General features: G+C 42.3%; 1 protein-coding gene across 1 annotated transcript in view; it reads right to left on the minus strand.

The window, feature by feature from the left end:
- The window catches only part of magi3a (membrane associated guanylate kinase, WW and PDZ domain containing 3a), a 161,084-nt gene that overhangs the window by 49,638 nt on the left and 93,620 nt on the right, over positions 1 to 17,826 (minus strand). The window contains exons 3-5 of the mRNA XM_017487129.3: positions 16,406 to 16,525; positions 5,778 to 5,984; positions 3,037 to 3,205 (exon numbers count right to left, since the gene is read on the minus strand). Coding sequence (XP_017342618.1) covers positions 3,037 to 3,205; positions 5,778 to 5,984; positions 16,406 to 16,525 — 496 coding nt within the window. The remainder of the gene's footprint in view (positions 1 to 3,036; positions 3,206 to 5,777; positions 5,985 to 16,405; positions 16,526 to 17,826) is intronic.

The raw sequence follows: 17,826 nt of genomic DNA on the forward strand, positions 1-17,826 counted from the left end.
TCAAACGGGACTCCTCGGGGAGAAGGTGTCTGATTAGAAAGAAACGACTTTGAAATATCAACTGAGCATGACAGGTGTAGAGCTTTCTTCACTACCGCGCAGTGAAAGCTTTAGGCTTTTGGGCCCAATGGGAAAGGAGAACAGAATATTAATTTCCGCGATCATGGGGAGAGAGAAGCAGTGAACCAGAGGTTTGAGTAGCACTGCTGGGTGATATACAGACCTTCCATCACTGATTTTGTACTCTATTTTTTTTTTTAAAGCATAGTCCTACGGGTTTAGTCAGCTTTCAGATAGTTTTCCCCACAGCTGGGAAGATTACAGCTGCACGATATGGAAGAGAAAAGAAAAAAAAAATTCAATAGTCATATACTGTAGCAATTACACTACTAGACATTGTAGCTGCAATATGCTTTAAATATAAATTAGAAAGAGCTGGTGATCTGACGCGTCATGCCAGACTTAACGTGACCGCAATTTCATTGCCATGAATAAATGATGTATAGGAAAAACAGGGACGCTGGGAAATACAGGTTAAAAAAAAAGGTTAAGAGTTTAAAAAAAAAAAACAGTGCACAATATTGATGAAGGCCAGATTAGAAAACAGTGTTCTACACTGCGCTGTTGAATTCTCTACTCTGATTGGTCAGAATTTGCTGATGACTTTTCCAAAACTCTGAGAATAGTGCTGGCTGTAATTCAAATCATTTGCTCTAATAGAGGGCACGCACGTGACGTCACGGTAGGCGGAACTCGCCGTGGTCACGCCCACCGAGTGGCAAAAAGACTGAGCGGCAGCGTTGGCGTACAGCGTGGATTCATGCGAAAACACAGAAAAAAAACGCGTCTAAAACGGGGGGGAAAAAGCTGCTGTGCGATCGACTGCTAACAGTTTCAACAAGAATTCAGAGCTCTCTCTTTACAGAGTGCCAAAAAACCCATTCAGTCCTTTTATACCAAGTCGAGCAGTGTAAGTGTAAGCTCTTTTGGCCTGTGGTGTTCATGATGTACAACGATGAATAATTTGCTCCATATTTCATTTTAAGTGTTCTCCATTTCCATTGATGGATAACGGGGGCTCATTTATTTATTCTCTGACTGGGTTTTACCTTCACAAATGTATAGGCTTACGTTAGTAAATGGAAGCGGTGTTCGCTACAAACTAGGACTAGCTTACGGTTTACCAGATCAAATTATAGAATACAATAAAATTATTTGTACATACAAACAGAGTGTTCATTGGTGTTCTCGTCACTTTCATTTCTCCAACAAATCCTGCCTTGAAGTAGGACCAAGCGTCAAGGCTTTTGTATGCATTCAGGCTTTACTTAGTGTATTTCCCCGGGGGGAACGTGGGGAAAACCGATTTCTCACCACCAACGTCCATGGACTACAGGTTCTTGGGCAAGTTGTACGGGTCACTATCGAGTCCAACTGCCTTTCATTTAAGCTGATAATCGTTAGTCATCCTCGCATTTTCGTAGCTTTCCATATTAAAACCAGGCATTTTGCTGGATTTTCCACTCGGTCCGGCCGAGGGGGCGTGCTCCGTCGGGAAAGTGACCTCAGTGCGTACCCTCTATAAAAGTTAGCGTTTCTAAACTAACAATTTACAACGAGACGTGTATAGAGGGCACTCCACATAAAATGAATAATAAATGGATTAAAGCATGTGATGTATAATCATTCATACGGTAACGTTTTTTTTTGGTGAAGAGACCTTTATTTAATATTTAACGTAAGGACTCTCCAGTGTCAGCACTTTGTCATCAGACTACGTTTTCCTCCACGGGAAAGTCTTCAGGACTGACTGCTTTGCACGTTTGTTAACATATCAAGCCGCATTTTTCAGGAAAGGAAATGTGTCTTATTAACTTCAAGAGAGAGAAGAAAGAGAGGCTGGTGAAGGAGCAACTCTTTACACCTACTATAACGCAAGACCTAATGGGAACTGATTTGTCTTGGGGGTGCTTCACAATATTACATTTTAAAATAAATAAATAAATATATTGTGTCATCAGTTTTAATTCATTAATAAATGTAAATAAATAAATAAATAAAAAGTGACTGCTGGCAAACGCTAATAAATCATGCTATTACAAGAAAATAATCAACTTCTTGTCAGGGCTTCCACCACCACACGATCAGTGATTATTATCCCATAACGGCATGCCGAGTCATGTTTTATTCGTTATATAATAAATGCTAAGCACGAAGAGTAGCATAGTCTGCACTGTGCAAAACATTTCCACAGCGGCTCGTTAAAGACGGTCGGGTTCAATGAAACGGATTTATTATACAGTATATTTTACTTTTTAAACGAGCGCGGTTTCAACTTATGGGCAGGTGTAGTCATCTATTCGCTTCTCTTTTCTCGTTTTTGGCAGCCTGCACCATCTCTCCACGCTGCCTCCGTATTCTTCCTTATCCATTTTGCATTAGCCCGGGGTATCATGTAAAACATGTCGCGACTTTGCGCTGCCACAGGTCTCTCGACGTCGGTCCTACTCGGCACAGCCCTGCGGTTCGGCTCCATTTACCCCGCCTTGTTTATGAGGCGGATATTTATGGCTGTGTCCATATTTAGCACAGCACAGGTGGGTGAAATAAGCTGGAACTCGCACGCTGAAACAGGCCTCTTTGTGTTTACACTTTGCAAATTAGAAGGCGGATGAAAAGGAAGCTGCGTTTCAACAACAAGATAAGCTAAGCAAAGCTTAAATGACTGTATTGGAGCAATACAAGAGGGAAAAAAAATAATAATAAAATTGGTGTACTTTTCATCAGCGTATTTCATATTTATTCGTATATGGAGCTAGTGATTACAATTAGTTGAAAATGATAGCTATTAATACATGCAAAGAACCGGCTGCAAGTATAAAGTACAAGCAGAATGTCCGCATTCGCTGCATCTAGAGACTGTAGCGTCTAGTAACAACTTGATACGGTATTAAAGTGCTGATGGCTCGCCTGAATACCCAACGAGCTCCAATGTAAAGAGCTTTTCAAATGTGCGTACTGATTTGGCGCACTCACTCTATGAAGTAGACCATGCCCGTTTCAGTGTAGGCCATCTCCCAGTTCTTGGGCAGGGTCTCCTGACTCTCGTCCCCAGGCAGCATGCTCCAGGCCCCGAGGTCCATGGCACTGCCGGGATGCGTGTAGCTCGGTACGGTCTTCCTCCAATCGGTGGCTTCCTTATGCTCTGCAACCAGAGGTATAGCAGGGAAAGAGGGTCAGGGAAAGTATGGATGGATGAGAGGATGCAGGTACACAATGCATCTCTACACTAAGCAAGCACTCTCTCATATGATGTCTGTTACTGCAGGGGGAAAAAGAAAAAAAGAGTGTGTGTGTGTGTGTGAGAGAGAGAGAGAGAGAGAGAGAGAGAGAGAGAGAGAGACAGGGTATTTGCATGGCAGGAGGCGTTCCAGGTAAGGACAGATCTGTCCAGTGCTTCCGCAAAAAAAAAAAAAAGCTGCGATCGAAATTCACCTAGATTTGTCAGTGAGGGAATATGTAGGTTATGTGTGTGTGTGTGCGTGAGAGAGAGAGAGAGAGAGAGAGAGAAACAGAGAGAGAGCGGAAGCATGTGTATATGTGTTACTGCCAGACTTTGATCAGTCTACCCTGGCCTGGCCTTCCGTCTGCACCAGGCCTTGTGGGCGGTTCCTCTGGATGCAAATTTCCCCACTGACACATGACCAGAGTCTCAAAAGCAAAAATGCCTAACTAGACCCTAAACGTGTGCAACAACACAGGGAATAATGAGAAAACGGGTGGGCTTACAGCGCTACACTATCCCTCAAAACCGGCACAAAAATAACCGCACAATACACAGAGTTACATAACGAGAGAAACACCTACTGCAGTGACACGCTGAACTGGCACGGTATAGATCGGTCCGGATACAAAGTGATGCTAAAGGTACAATTTGATCAACGTTAGATCTGCCGCCCACACAGACGTCGTAGCCAGAGAGTTTGTAGTCATAACCGAACAAATACAAGAACATACCCAGACACTTACTTTACATGTAGACTTACAGCTTCTGCCACTGTTGTTCAGAGCCGGTTACAGAAGCTAGTCCGGGTTTAATAGGTCAGGGTTTAAAGCGATAGTTCACCCAAAAATGAGAATTCTGTCATCAGTTACTCACCCTCATGGCGTTCCAAACCCATACGACTTTCGTTCATCTTCGGGACACAAATAGTCTTTATTGGTCACGTATACATTAGAGCACAGTGAAATTCCTTTCTTCGCATACCTCAGCATGCCAGTAAGCTGGGGTCAGAGCGTAGGGTCAGCTATGATGCAGTGCCCCTGGAGCAGAGAGGGTTAAGGGCCTTGCTCAAGGGCCCAACAGTCGCAGCTTGGCAGTGCTGGGGCTTGAACCCCCGACCTTCCGATCAATAACCCAGAGCCTTAACGCCAAGCAGTTAAAGCCCCCTATGAAGACATTTTAATGAAACCTGGGAGATTTCTGTCCCTCTGTTTACAGACCAAGTAACCAAAACGTCCAAGCGCCAAAAGGTGCATAAAGGCATCGTAAAAGTAATCCATGTGACACCAGTGGTTTAATCCCAACCCGATGGAGTGATACGAATGCTTTGTGTATGCAAAAAAAAAAAAAAAAAACTAAAATTATTCACAAAATATCTTCACTTCCGCATAGATCTCCGGTACGCGTTCACGGGAGAACCACGAGAGGTCTTTTCTGACGTGTGAACATTTCTGTATGAGGCTGCTTCCTACTCCGCGGTTCACAGCACTCCGACACGCCATTTAAATTGTATTCATTCCTCCCCTCTGATCCAACTGAAAGTAAACAGCGTCCTTGGCTTGGATGTTCATCCCTAAATCTTCCTTTCGTCCAGCGTGAGACAGCAAAACTCTTAACAAGCTCCTCCGGAAGGTTGCTCACGACCCAGGCTTGGCCGGGTAAATCACCAGCCTGGCAGCCTGCTGCACTCAATGCACAAGAGCTTAAGCCCTGTCTGAGATCAGGTGTGTAATATCCATCAAACAACAACACAAGGCAAATAATCCACTTTCAGCATGCTTCTCTTTAAATATTTACCTCGCGAGATAGATGGGTGTTCTTTTAGAGTTGTCCTTTATGAACCGATAAGCGTGTATCTCTCTGGAGACTACGAGTGGACAGGCATATAAAAGGCAAGTGTGCAAGTGAAATATATTTTGGTTATCTTGAAGCAACTGACGTAGTTCGGTCATTACAGGGCCGTTAAACAATTCTTTTTCACCCGATACGACAGATGGAGTGTTCCGAGAGCTCTACGTTCACCCCAAGCTGTAGCGGAGTCTACACCCTCCGTCCACTTTATTAGGGATTATCCAAATCAGCCGATCGTGTAGCATCAGCGCAACGCGCAAAGTCAAGCAGATACAGATCGAGAGCTTCTGTTAATTTCATGCACAGCAGTGTTGTTGATCAAGAAGTTCTTGATCGACTAAAACAGGTGTGTTAGATTTTGGTTGGAAATGAGATCTGCAGGAAGATACTGTAGATCTCCAGGAACAGGGTTGGCGACCACTTGTCTAGAGTTTACACAAAATGGTTCAAACAAACAAACAAACATTCAGTGAACAGCAGAACTTGCTGATGACGGAGGTGAGACGCCAGACTGGCTGAAGCCGCCAGGAAGGCTACAGTAACTCAAATAACCACTTTTTACAACCATGGTGAGCAGAAAAGCCAAGAGCAGGAAATCTGAGGCCTGAAGATTGAGAACGTACAGTAGCAACGACAATCTCACCTGTAAGTCCATTCACAAGTGACGGCCTCTCCTCCTCTTCTTCTTCCTCAGGCGCCGCGCTGTCCTTCCTCTCCATCTTGCTGACCGAGGTGGTCCGTTTGCGTTGCACCTCGGTTTCAAACTCCTCGTCGAACAGCACCTGGTCCACCACGTCGGGCTGCACGGGGCTAGGCTCGGCCGGGGGTTTGGGGGTGCCGTAATAGTTACCTGAAGAGGAGAACAGAGAGCGCGCATCGTGACCATGCTATACGATCGGCTTTCACAAGCCGAGACACAGACGACTTCCTGCTAGCTGAAATCTAATTCCGACACTAATTCACAGCACAACAAGTGTCTGATTTCGGGTTTGGGTATGATTGTAATTCAGGATGCAATTCTCTACAAACGTGACTCGCAATAACAGAACATGAGGCTGTTTTTTTTATTTTATTATATATACATACACTGTATGTAAAACAAATAAAAGGGGAACACCACAAGCAGCATTTTTAATCACTTTCAAATTTTCATGAACATTCAATCAGATTAGATTTCACACTTTTTACACTCAAATTTTTCTGCCTTTTGCTCTTTTTGACCAAAACTTTTCGGTGGCCATTTCAGTGCATCCCTATCTGTAACTGCTGTGTGTGTATGTGTGTGTGGGGGGGGTTTGATGTCTGTCACTACTGCTTGCTTGCGCTTGCTTTATTATTGCCCGTATTTACAGCAGCATGTGGGAGGCTCCCTACAGTCCAATCTACTTGGAGAAACAGATGAACCTGCTAAAGCATTCTGGGTAAATGGTGACAAGGCTTCGGGGAGTGCAAGTATGTCTTAAGAGAATGTGAGTACGGATCTATCTTGCTCTCTTTTGCATTAGGAGGTCTCTGCTGTGCTCTTCACACTACCCTAGCTGGCACATTGCTGCACTGCTTGAAAGCGTCAGGAGACGTGGAATTAAATTACACAGTGACGAGATCATACACACACACAGACACACTCAGGACAGAGCATGGCACATTTTAGATTACAAAAGTGAAGAAAAAGTGTGATGGGAATTTTTTTGTCTCTAAACAATAAAAATAGACTAGGTCTTCATACGACATGGAAGTACTTTCAAAGTCACTTCCAGTGCACATTAAAATGTTAAGTACGTTGCATCATTACACCATCGTTTGGCCGGTTATAAATTCCACCTAGTGCTGCCTTCAGATCCAAATATTGGTGGTGTTTTAAGTCATCGTCGAGCAGAACGGGCTTTAATTGACACTCCAGATTTGTATTAATCACACCCTTTATTGCTTTTGCAATTTATTCAAATGCCGGGATGGTAATATCATCAGGAGATGTCGAAAGGGGATTTGTCTCTTTAACCTATTAATTATTGTTGGCACGTTCCCTAGTTGGGGATCCGAGCAGAGAGCTTTGGTCTGTAATTGAATGAGTCATTTGCAGCAGCGAATTAGCTGCAGAGAATTTCCACTTCCATTTCCAGGAATGTAATTTACTGTTCACACTTAGTATGATGGAAGTAGGGCAGTGCCATGTCGTATCATCCATGACCCCCCCCCAAATACAATTCCTGCCCATGATAAGAATTTGTCATCCTGCAATATTAACGATATAGTTGAGTTCTGAGTCCCTGCACCGGGAAGAAGAATCAGATGTGAATCAAACGTCTGTGATTTGTAAAGTGGGTCAAAAACCCGCATCAACAAAGGGTGGAAACACATCCAATTTGTTCCACCACCTCAAGCAAAAACACCAAGCAGAATACGAAGAACGCCAGAAGAGGAGAAAGCTTCAAACGGAAAAAAGGTAGTGTTGAATGATACTATTTTCCTATGCTCATTTATATCATTACCACAAAAAATATTATGATATACAGGGTGTCCTAAAAGTCTCCATACGTAGGGGACTATGCTTGCCAGCACCACGCCGGTTGCGCCTTCATCCACGAACGTCCACTTCTCGGTCGGTCCGCAACACTTCGGCATTTTGAAACCATAGCAACCTTGCGACAGCTTCCCGATCCAGCCATGAGAATGAGCTCAATATGTTCTACTTCTGTCAAAGGCATTTTTAAACTGAGAGTGCAGGGGCTTGAACCCCCGACTATCCGCTCAGTAACCCTGAGCCAGACAGTGCAGGGGCTTGAACCCCGACCTTCCGCTCAGTAACCCAGAGCCAGACAGTGCAGGGGCTTGAACCCCGACCTTCCGCTCAGTAACCCTGAGTCTTAACCGCTAAGCCACCCCATATCACCTGGATACTGTATACTTTTACCTAAAAACTGTTACCTAAAGACCATCTTACACTCATCCAAAGATTCTTATTTACAATATCCCTTATACTGAACATCCTTTCAGCACACTTGGCACTGTTCATCTTTACTCTTTTACCCCTGTATATTGATTAACAATCCCATCACATCCAGAAGAGTTTCCCTTATAAATCTGACTCCTTGTCAAAGTTTCTCTCTCGTATTCTCAGGGAGTTTTTCCTTGCCACCTTTCTTGACAAAAGTCCATAGCTAACATTTGGGAAATAAGCATCGTATTTAAAATGAGCTATCCGAGTCTGGCTAGCTATCTTTCTTTCTCCACATGTTGTGTTTAAATACATGTTCGTATGTAGCCGTAGTCTTAATAGCTTGATTAAAGCTTTATTGACATGAAGCAAGTATCTATTATATCTCGTTTGTCTGCATGCATCTGCAAAACATCTCTGCAAATGAATGCGAATACTTCACAAGATTCAGCGTGCAACTGCATATCAAGATGTTTCATATCACGTATAAATAGAAAACTTTTTTTTATTATTATTTTTTTTTAAACATCACCCTATTGAATTAATAGTGTTCAGTCCACCAGGCTTGAAGGTCTTGATTTCATATGTACTGTATGTGGGTGTGAGTGTGTGTGTGTGGCGCATCACTCAGAGCATCTAGGTGTACTTGAGGACACATTGCTGATAACGCTGATCCACTTAACTGTATGTATCAACACTTTATTTTCAACACTTTATCATCATTAAGAAACAACATTCTTCTCAAGTTCAGCTGTGCCAAAAGAGCTTTTTTTTAAAAAAAAAAAAGGGGGGGGAGGGGGGGGGGGGGGTTGGGTTTTTGTTGAAAAATGAACGAATGTGACAGCTGGAGCTCATATAAGCAATCAAGCAAACCTCTCGAGAGTGGCTACACACCATGATGTATTAACACCATCCAGGCTATCTTTCTTCCAGTCCCAACTTCCAAACCAGCGCCATTTCCCCAGGAACGTCCGAACCATCTTTCTCTCCTGCCACAGAGTCGTACGTGTCCATCCATCACGCCTGAACGGAGATGTGAGGAAGCATACGGCTTTAACGGGTTACGTCTTCATCGCGGAGACATGTGCTATCGGCCTAGCTGTATCACAGGCCTTGCCGAAGCAAGTCGGGCGTGATGAATCACTCAAACATGCCATTACTCATTCATGAGCATACCAAGAGCAAAGGAGAGGAGGTGGGGGTTAACAGAGAGCAGGAAAAAAGCTTTTTTAAAAATTTTTATTAATTGACCATGATTTTATGGCCCTTTAACATCAATCATCCAATAATTACATCAGTAACTGAAACACTCAGATATTACATTCATTTTCCTTGCTATGTTTTGCGTGAGGAGAATCATTTATGAATCGACTCCAAAGCTTTGGGGCTGACTTTTTCCTCTTTCGATGCTTTCAATGAATCAAGGAATCGACTCTTCAGGATTGACTCCCAGACCTTCAGTATGAAGCGGAATCTGGATGGCGAACTTAATAGGAACACGTGTACACCTGTGTACAAGTGCATAAAATCATGCAGATACGGGTCAAGGGCTTCAGTTAATGGGGAAATGGGGAAAACAATGTGCTCTTGGCTACTTTGACCGTGGCATGGCTATTGCTGCCAGATGGGCTGGTTTGAGTATTTCAGAAACTGATCACCTGGGATTTTTACAAATGACGGTCTCTAGAGCAGGGCTCTGACAACTTACTCACATACAATTATGTGAGGGGTGTTTGGGGGGGTATTTATTAACCATGTGTTTAGGCTAAAACGGGATATACAGTACACGTTAGGTACATTCGTTCAGATCAATTTCAATTCAACAAAAACTGCCTCATAAATGAACAATTCTAACCAGTGCTGCGTATTTGACAGCGAGAGCTACAACGTCGGGCTCACAGGAAGTGACAGCAAGCTGCAGACACTGGTGAAGGTGGCTGCTTGTAAGTGAGGCATGTGTGTGTGTTTTTTTTTTTTATTATTGCGTACGTCAGGAAACGTCTCGGTGCTGCGCGAGATCAGAGCCCAGACTGGTTCAAGTTGACAGGAAAGCTACGTAAGGCAACATAAATAACCTTTACAACCGTGGTGAGCAGAAAAGCATCTCCAGAACGCACAGAACGTCAAATCTTGAGACAGATCCGTAACAGCAGCAAAAAGACCACATTGGGTTCCCGCTCCTGTCAGTGAACGACGGGAATCTGAGGCTACAGTGAGCACAGGCTCACCGCAACTGGACAATCGATGGGAAAAGACTGGGAAAAGACCAGGCGATCGACGCTACTACGTTAGCTACTTTAATCCCACTTGATCAATAATTTAAATAGTGGCAATACCACCAACTATTTTTTATTACTCAATTGTACTGCTCAGTTGTTGCCGCTCTATAATCATATCTGTATCAAATACACAGTCCGGATAGTTGAAAATCGGTTGATGTTCTAGCAGTAAACAAATAAAAAAGGTATTATTTCTATATCTATTTTGCGACAGCTAACACAAAGAGGGGGAAAAAAACAAAAACAACAACAACAAAAACAACATTTACATGCTGTAACCTGCAAGGTATCCAATCATATAGTCAACCATCATATTCCTTATCTCAATATGGCGCATGTAAACATACCCAGTGTCAGAAAGAGCGGCACTGGAACAAATGCACCGTGACCTGTAAGTGACGACTAAGCAGAAAAAGGACATTTGTTCAGAAAAATCCTTCTCCTTCAGCCTTGTGAATGAATGGATTTATAACACCAATGAACCATAAATAAGACCTTCAGAACTAGAGCAAGGACTGTGACTAATTCTGGGAGAAATTCACTAAATAAACTGCACATGCAGGTTCTCTCACTCACAAGCACACACACACACACAAGCTACTTTATATGGTAAACAGAGCGGCCAGTGAATAAACACTGACTACGCTAGAATCTGAATACAAATTCTCGAGGGTCAGAGTGCTCCATCAGTGTGTGAATCAGCTGTAACCTTTCCCCAGACTAAGGAAAAAACAGAACAACGTGAAAGAGTTCCCACTGTGAAATATCACCCTATTACAGCAGCTTATGAAGAGTGCATGAAACAACCTTATTCCGGGGACTAAATGTGGTATTTCGGTTGAATTTGAATCAGAACCTCCACTGTGCGGTTCTTTTACGCAGGTCAGAACACAGCGATCACACTCTGGTGCGAACGAAAAGAACCAGGCGTAGACCGCCCCTCTCAGTTTGATTACGGCGAGAACGTGATCCGACTCGGAATCGACTCGGCTCCGGGAAGTGAATCGAACATGCTGTGTATTTTGGTTTGCATCATTTAAACATTTATTTATTTTACACGTGAGCTGCTAAATTGAATCGAGTCAAAGGATGGCGCTGGAGTGCTGCAATAATGCTCAGGACATTTGGACCGCCGCCAAACAAAAAACAAATAAAATGAATAAATAAATAAAATGCTGGATGCATAGACAAAACACTTTAAATTTGTTATTTATTGAATTATCTAGCCCTTGATCGAGCACCTGCTTTGTATTCTTCACGCTTGGGCAATGTAACGATTTTGGCAGACACTTGCTAAAGGTTTGTTTACTTTTGACCATCGGTGTATTTCTGACCAATGAATGAAAGAGTTTAAGATTCCTAAAACACCTGTCAGCCTTTTTTTTTCTCCCCCCCCCACTCCCTCTCTTTTTGATTCGTCCAATGATGTGCAGTTTGAAAGAAACTAATTAAGAGTGTTCACTTCACTCGGATTAAGACTGCAGGTTGACTGCTGGGTGTGAAAGTGCACTACGTTTCTACTCGTTTCTTTCTTTTCTTTCTTTATTTATTTATTTATTTTTTACTGCTATGCCTCGACACTTATTCTCATGCAGTGCATAGATCTGCAGTACGAGACTCTACAGAGCCCGACAGTGCAGCACAGATTAAATAGCTGCTTTGGCAGAGCGCGTAGTATTTTGATATTCCATCCAAATACACAGTCAATGTAATGAGTTAATACTCACACAAAAGTCAAAGCAAAGAAGGTCAAAAGCTCTTTCCATTCCCTCTTCCTGTCAACACCCCCCCCCCCCCCCCCCCCACACACACACACACTCCCACATCCCCACCCCACAACCCAACGTGGCCCTGACTCTCTGCTGTAGCTGTATCAATAGAGAAAGAGCCTGGTGTATAGAGTGAAGAGGAGGGGGAGCAATTCTCTCCATCCTGCTCCTGCACAAATAATACACTGGTTTTTTCACATTCCCACAGCGCAGGCTTTAGTCACTGAGGGAATGGAGGAGTTAGAGGAGAATTGAGGACATCCATCCATATGAGCTCCTGCCCACAACTCTGATGTAATATTGAGTAACCTCGAGCCCCAGACTGAAGTAAAGATGAAAAATTGAGCGCGTGGGTCAGCGGGGTTACATCCCAACGTCTGCGGGCTCATAACGCGCAGGTAACACACAAGTGCAATAAAATAAACATTACATTAATGAGTTTTGAAGCGCTTAACAACTTCAGGTCGGAGTGTTAAATGATGCACGGTGAAATTTTGAGTGGTGTGTGTGTGGACTGGATTGGTTTTAAATGGTGAGTTGGGGTCACGCAATTAGTACCGGCGTATTAAGTGTGCGTGCATGGATGTGGAAAGATTACACTGTATTTTACCTTCTATAAAATGAGCAGTAGAGATAACTCAAAGTAATGTACATACCGTGATGTGAAAAAAAAAGAAAAAAAAAAAGAAAAGTACACCCCATGGATATTGCTAGCTTTTTTTTTTTTTTGGGACATATTTGGACAAGCAAACACTTGATCATCTTTGAAACTCTATTAATAAAGCTGATGTACTTGAACAAAACCACAAGGAAAATTAGCTTTTTCGATCATTTATTCAACAGAAATATCAACAGGTGTGAGATTCTTCTGTGGAAAAAGTAAGTACACCCTTAGCCTCAGAAGCTAGTATTGCCCCCTTTAGCAGAATCTTCTTGTAGGTGTTTTGTATAATTGTTCACCAGGCTTGCTGGAATTTTTGATCACTCTTCCTGCAATATTCTTTCAGTTGCAAGATGTTTGAGGGTTTCAAATCCCCCCACAACATGTCCATGGGATTCAAATCTGGGCTTTGAATAGGCCATTCCATTTCCATAACCCTGCATTTCTTCTTTTTGAGCCATTCCTTGGTGGATTTGCTAGTGTGCTTAATATCATTATCCTGTTTAAACGTTCACTTTCGGTTCAACTTCAAAATTTCGGACAAATGGCCTCATTATCTTTAAGCACTCTTTGATATGATGCAGAATTCATAGCTGAATCAATGAATGCAAGCTGTCCAGTCCCTGAGGCAGCAAAGCAACCCCAAACTATAACACTTCCACCACCGTGCTTCACATATAGTATGAGGTGCTTCTCCTGAAAAGCTGACTTTGGTCTGCACCAAACATGTCTGCTGTTACTGTGGCCAAACACCACTAACTTCCAGATCTTTGCCTATATGCTCATTGGCAAACGGTTGTCTTGCAAAGGCTTTTTCCTGGCACACCTTACGTACAGTGCACAAATTTGACATCTCTGATTGTAAACGCATGCACTTTGACAACAACAGTTGCAAGACTTACTAGCAGATCCTGTGATGAAATCTTGGGGTTCTTGAAGACTTCTTTCTCCATCAGACGGTCTGCTCTTGGGCTGAATTCGCTGGGACGGCAAATGAAATCTTTCGTTTGAAATCTGCACCCTTTGTAGATGATTTTCCTTACAGTAGAATGATGTATTTCAAATCATTTGGAGATCTTTTTAAATCCCTTGTCAGACTCAGACATCCACAATGTTTTTTCTGAAGGCCTTACAGAACTCTTTAGATCTTGGCATGATAACACCACACACCTCAATAGCATTGGGAACACCAGACACTAGATATGAGAGGGATATAAATAAGACCGGTTCCACCTGCACTCCCCTAAGCAGGTTCTAATCACTGGCACCCGATCTTCAACACCTGATTCTAATTTTATGGATTTGAAACTGTGATAAATTTAGGGGTGTACTCACTTTTTCCATGTGACTGATCTAGGTTTTAAATTTAAATTGTGAAAATGACTACAAAATGCCAATTTTATGTGTCATTTGATAGAGTGTATCAACTTCATTAATAGGCACTGTTTCAGAGAGGATCAAATGCTTGCTTGTCCAAAAAAAAAAAAAAAAGAAAAAAAAAAAAAAAAAAAAAAAAAAAAAAAAGGAGTACATGGAGTGTACTTATTTTTTCACATGATTGTACATCTCTTTAAAGTGCGTGTATATATATATATATATATATATATATATATATATATATATATATATATATATATATAGACATATATATAGACATATATATGGTGGGTTTTTTTTTTTTGTTTTTTTTTTTTTAAAAGCCTGCTGAATTTTATGCAAATGCAATATTTAAAAATAAATAAGTGAACTTGTCAGAGTTGCTCTAACTTCTGGACCTTTTAGCTACATTATTATGATCCTAACACGGCTACAGCCAACATACTGTACATGTTAAGGTCATGTGACCTACTCATGATCATCAAGCGCAACTTACAGCAAGAGGATATATAATAAAAATGATTTCTTTTTTTAAAAAACATCAAAACAATCAGTTTGTACTAACGAGGAGTATGTAGTCAACACAGAATCTCTAGTGACGAGTATGTGTACATGGTGAAAACACTCCCATCTGTGATTTATACAACAGTTGCTTATCCCGTGCTAATCGATGATAATTACTACAGACTTCCTCACGAAACATTACTTAACAGAGCGAATTAGCACTTTAGTAATTCAAGCTTAAAGAACCTTCCAAGCAGAAAAAGCAGAAGACAGAATGACTTAGTGGTGAAGAATCCTGATCTAATTTACATGCACTGACTTTTACGACGGACATCAAGGGAAAGAAGGTATCATTGAACAGAATTAGCCACTGTGAAATTATCTTTCAGCCTGAAATACCATGGGATTAAAAGCAACACGCATCAGTCACGGAGATGGACGGACCCCGTCGACCTGATTTACTTCTCGCTCTGAACTTTAAACTATGCTTCCTGTACCAAAACAAAGCAAAAAACAAACACAAAAACAACCCGGACCCATGACTCAGGGAAAGCTCATTAACCCGTCCGCCTGAGCCAGCCGAGAAGAAACAATGGGGCTCCGGAGATGCGCTGTTTTACTCAACACTAGCTTATCGGTGATGCGGGGACACAGAAGTTTCCCATGAGATTAAAAATCTATGGAATGATTAACATCAACCTTGATGAGGTGAGCTGGAGGTTCACACAACCGAGTTCGCGTGAACAAAAAAGTGACCCATTTAAAGAAAAGGGAGAGACAATAATAACAACGAGTCAGCGTTTTTGAGTGCAGGTACCGATTTAACGTTCTGGAATTCACGACAAAGAGGTGTCCTGGTCGGAAATTTTCATGGTATCACGGTACTGATCAACCATTTAAACACATAATATACAGTAGTGCCCAAAAGTTTGCATACCCCTTGCAAAATCTGCTAAATCTTACTGATATCATCTCAAGAAGGCAACATGATACATTAAGAGCCAGGGGGGTGTAAACTTTTGAACAGGATGATCAGTGTAAATTGTTATTATTTTGCTTAAAGATTTATTTTTTCCATTCAATACTGCCTTTCAGACGCTAAATAAGATAGTTGCACGTTTCCCAGAAGACAAAATACTAACAATGTACAACGATCAATCCTGTTCAAAAGTTTACACCCCCCTGTCTCTTAATGTATCGTGTTGCCTTCTTGAGCATCAGTGAACGTTTGCACCTTTTTGAGTCGTCCTCAGTGTGAAAAGATGGATCTCAACATCATATAGTCACTCTTGGTAAGGGATCAAATACGGAGGAGATGCTGGAAAAGCAAAGAATGTGCAGGACCTGGGGGATTTTTCTGAAGAACAGTGGGCAGTTTAACTGCTCAGGACAAACAAGGGACTCATGAACAACTCTCATGAAACAAAAAAAACCATGATCCCTTTCTATGATCCCTCATATTTCGTAAACATTATTAAGATTTAGCAGATTCTGCAAGGGGTATGCAAACATTTGGGCAAGACTGTAAATAAAACTGGTAAATCTGCCTGATCACACACACTGTGACTAACCATGGAGTCTTTGGTTACTGCTAGGAGTTAAGACTGCTTCTAAGGATTCCCACCACTGAGATCGAGATGGACCGAGGGCTGTGCAAGTCTTCGTGTTCAACAAGAAGCAACTCGGTAACTAGCCCACAGCATTGAACTTTAGCCCTGCTGCGCTCCCACACACTCTCTTACGCACCATCGTAGGTTCCGCTCTCCAGTAGCAGCCCGCTTTCCTCCAGAACACAAAACTCCTCCACACTGATGAAGTTGTAGTCCACGCCGGGAACCTCCCCCTCCCGCGGCTGTCTTGTGGTACCTGCCGGAAAAACAAACGCAGAACAAAGGGTCATGCTGTGCCGTTAGACTCTGGATGAAATGGAAAGATGAAAGAATTCAACTCTTCAGACTGCTGTTAGCTTAAAAATAAATAAATAAATAAAATACACGTTAAAAGTTAATATCATGCCGTTTGGTGCACTGAGCTCAGAGATGAACAAAAAAAAATTAGTTTTGCTCCACTTTCAAGAAGAGTGGCACATTTTTTTTTTCTCGATAGAAAAATCTATACTGATGGTCAAAATCCTTTCATCTTCTCGGCTGATTTTACAGCCCGCGTCATGAATCGAATCTCAGCCTGCTTTTCCTCGAGTAACTCTTCCCTCAGATGTCCGTGTTGTTTAAAACACTCTGTTTAACAGCTAAATTCAAGAAAAAAAATAATCATCAGGGTGCAAATGCGCAAAGCCGATAGAGACGCATCGTAGTAGACTTGTTACCGTAAATGCAGCCAAAAGGTGCTTCTACAACGTATTTATCTTTGTCAATCACAAATTTAAAAAAATATACTTGTGCGAAACACTCCATGTCCAGAAAACATCGCACTACTAGAACTTGAATAAACAGGATGCTGGAATTGGGTTGTTGCATTAACAGGTCCTCCCTCACTGTTTATCCAGGTTTCTCTGACCTGCTTATCTCAGCAGGCTTGTTAATGGTTCAACACGCCCGGTTCCAGCCATGTTATGAACTGATTTTCTTCTGTGTAATGATTAAACAGCCACAGTATGTGCTGAAGCATCCATAATACCAAAGAGCTCTTACCAAGCATTCTTAAGTTGCTGATGCAAGTCCAAAAGGGAAATCTGCACAAATTCAGAGATGTTCCACGCTTGTGCTTAAGTCGATTGTCTGGGCTCCCCATCCAGATTATGCAAATTACGTACATGTACTTCACACCTCCAGAGTTTCCAGATTTTTCTTGGAGTACAAACCGTGACAAGGATTTTCAATAGAGTCAAGAACAGGGGTGGGCAGTCTTATCCGGAAAGTGCCGGGGTGGGTGCAGGTTTTCAGTCCAACTGAGCAGGAGGCACACCTGATTCCACCTGTTTAATCAGTTGATCTCGGCTTTCAATAGCTTCAGGTGTGGCTTCTGCTCGGTTGGAATGAAAACCTGCGCCCACACCGGCCCTTTCCGGATAAGATTGCACACCGCTGGTCTAGAACAAACTTTTTAAATACAAGCACAGGGTGGGGGGGGTGGGGGTTAGAAAAAAAGAGGGAGAGACGCACAAACTGTGGACTGAATAAGGAAATAGCATTCTTTTTTTTTTTTCC

The sequence above is a fragment of the Ictalurus punctatus genome, chromosome 15 (genome assembly GCF_001660625.3).
Source record: "Ictalurus punctatus breed USDA103 chromosome 15, Coco_2.0, whole genome shotgun sequence".
Lineage (NCBI taxonomy): Eukaryota > Metazoa > Chordata > Actinopteri > Siluriformes > Ictaluridae > Ictalurus > Ictalurus punctatus.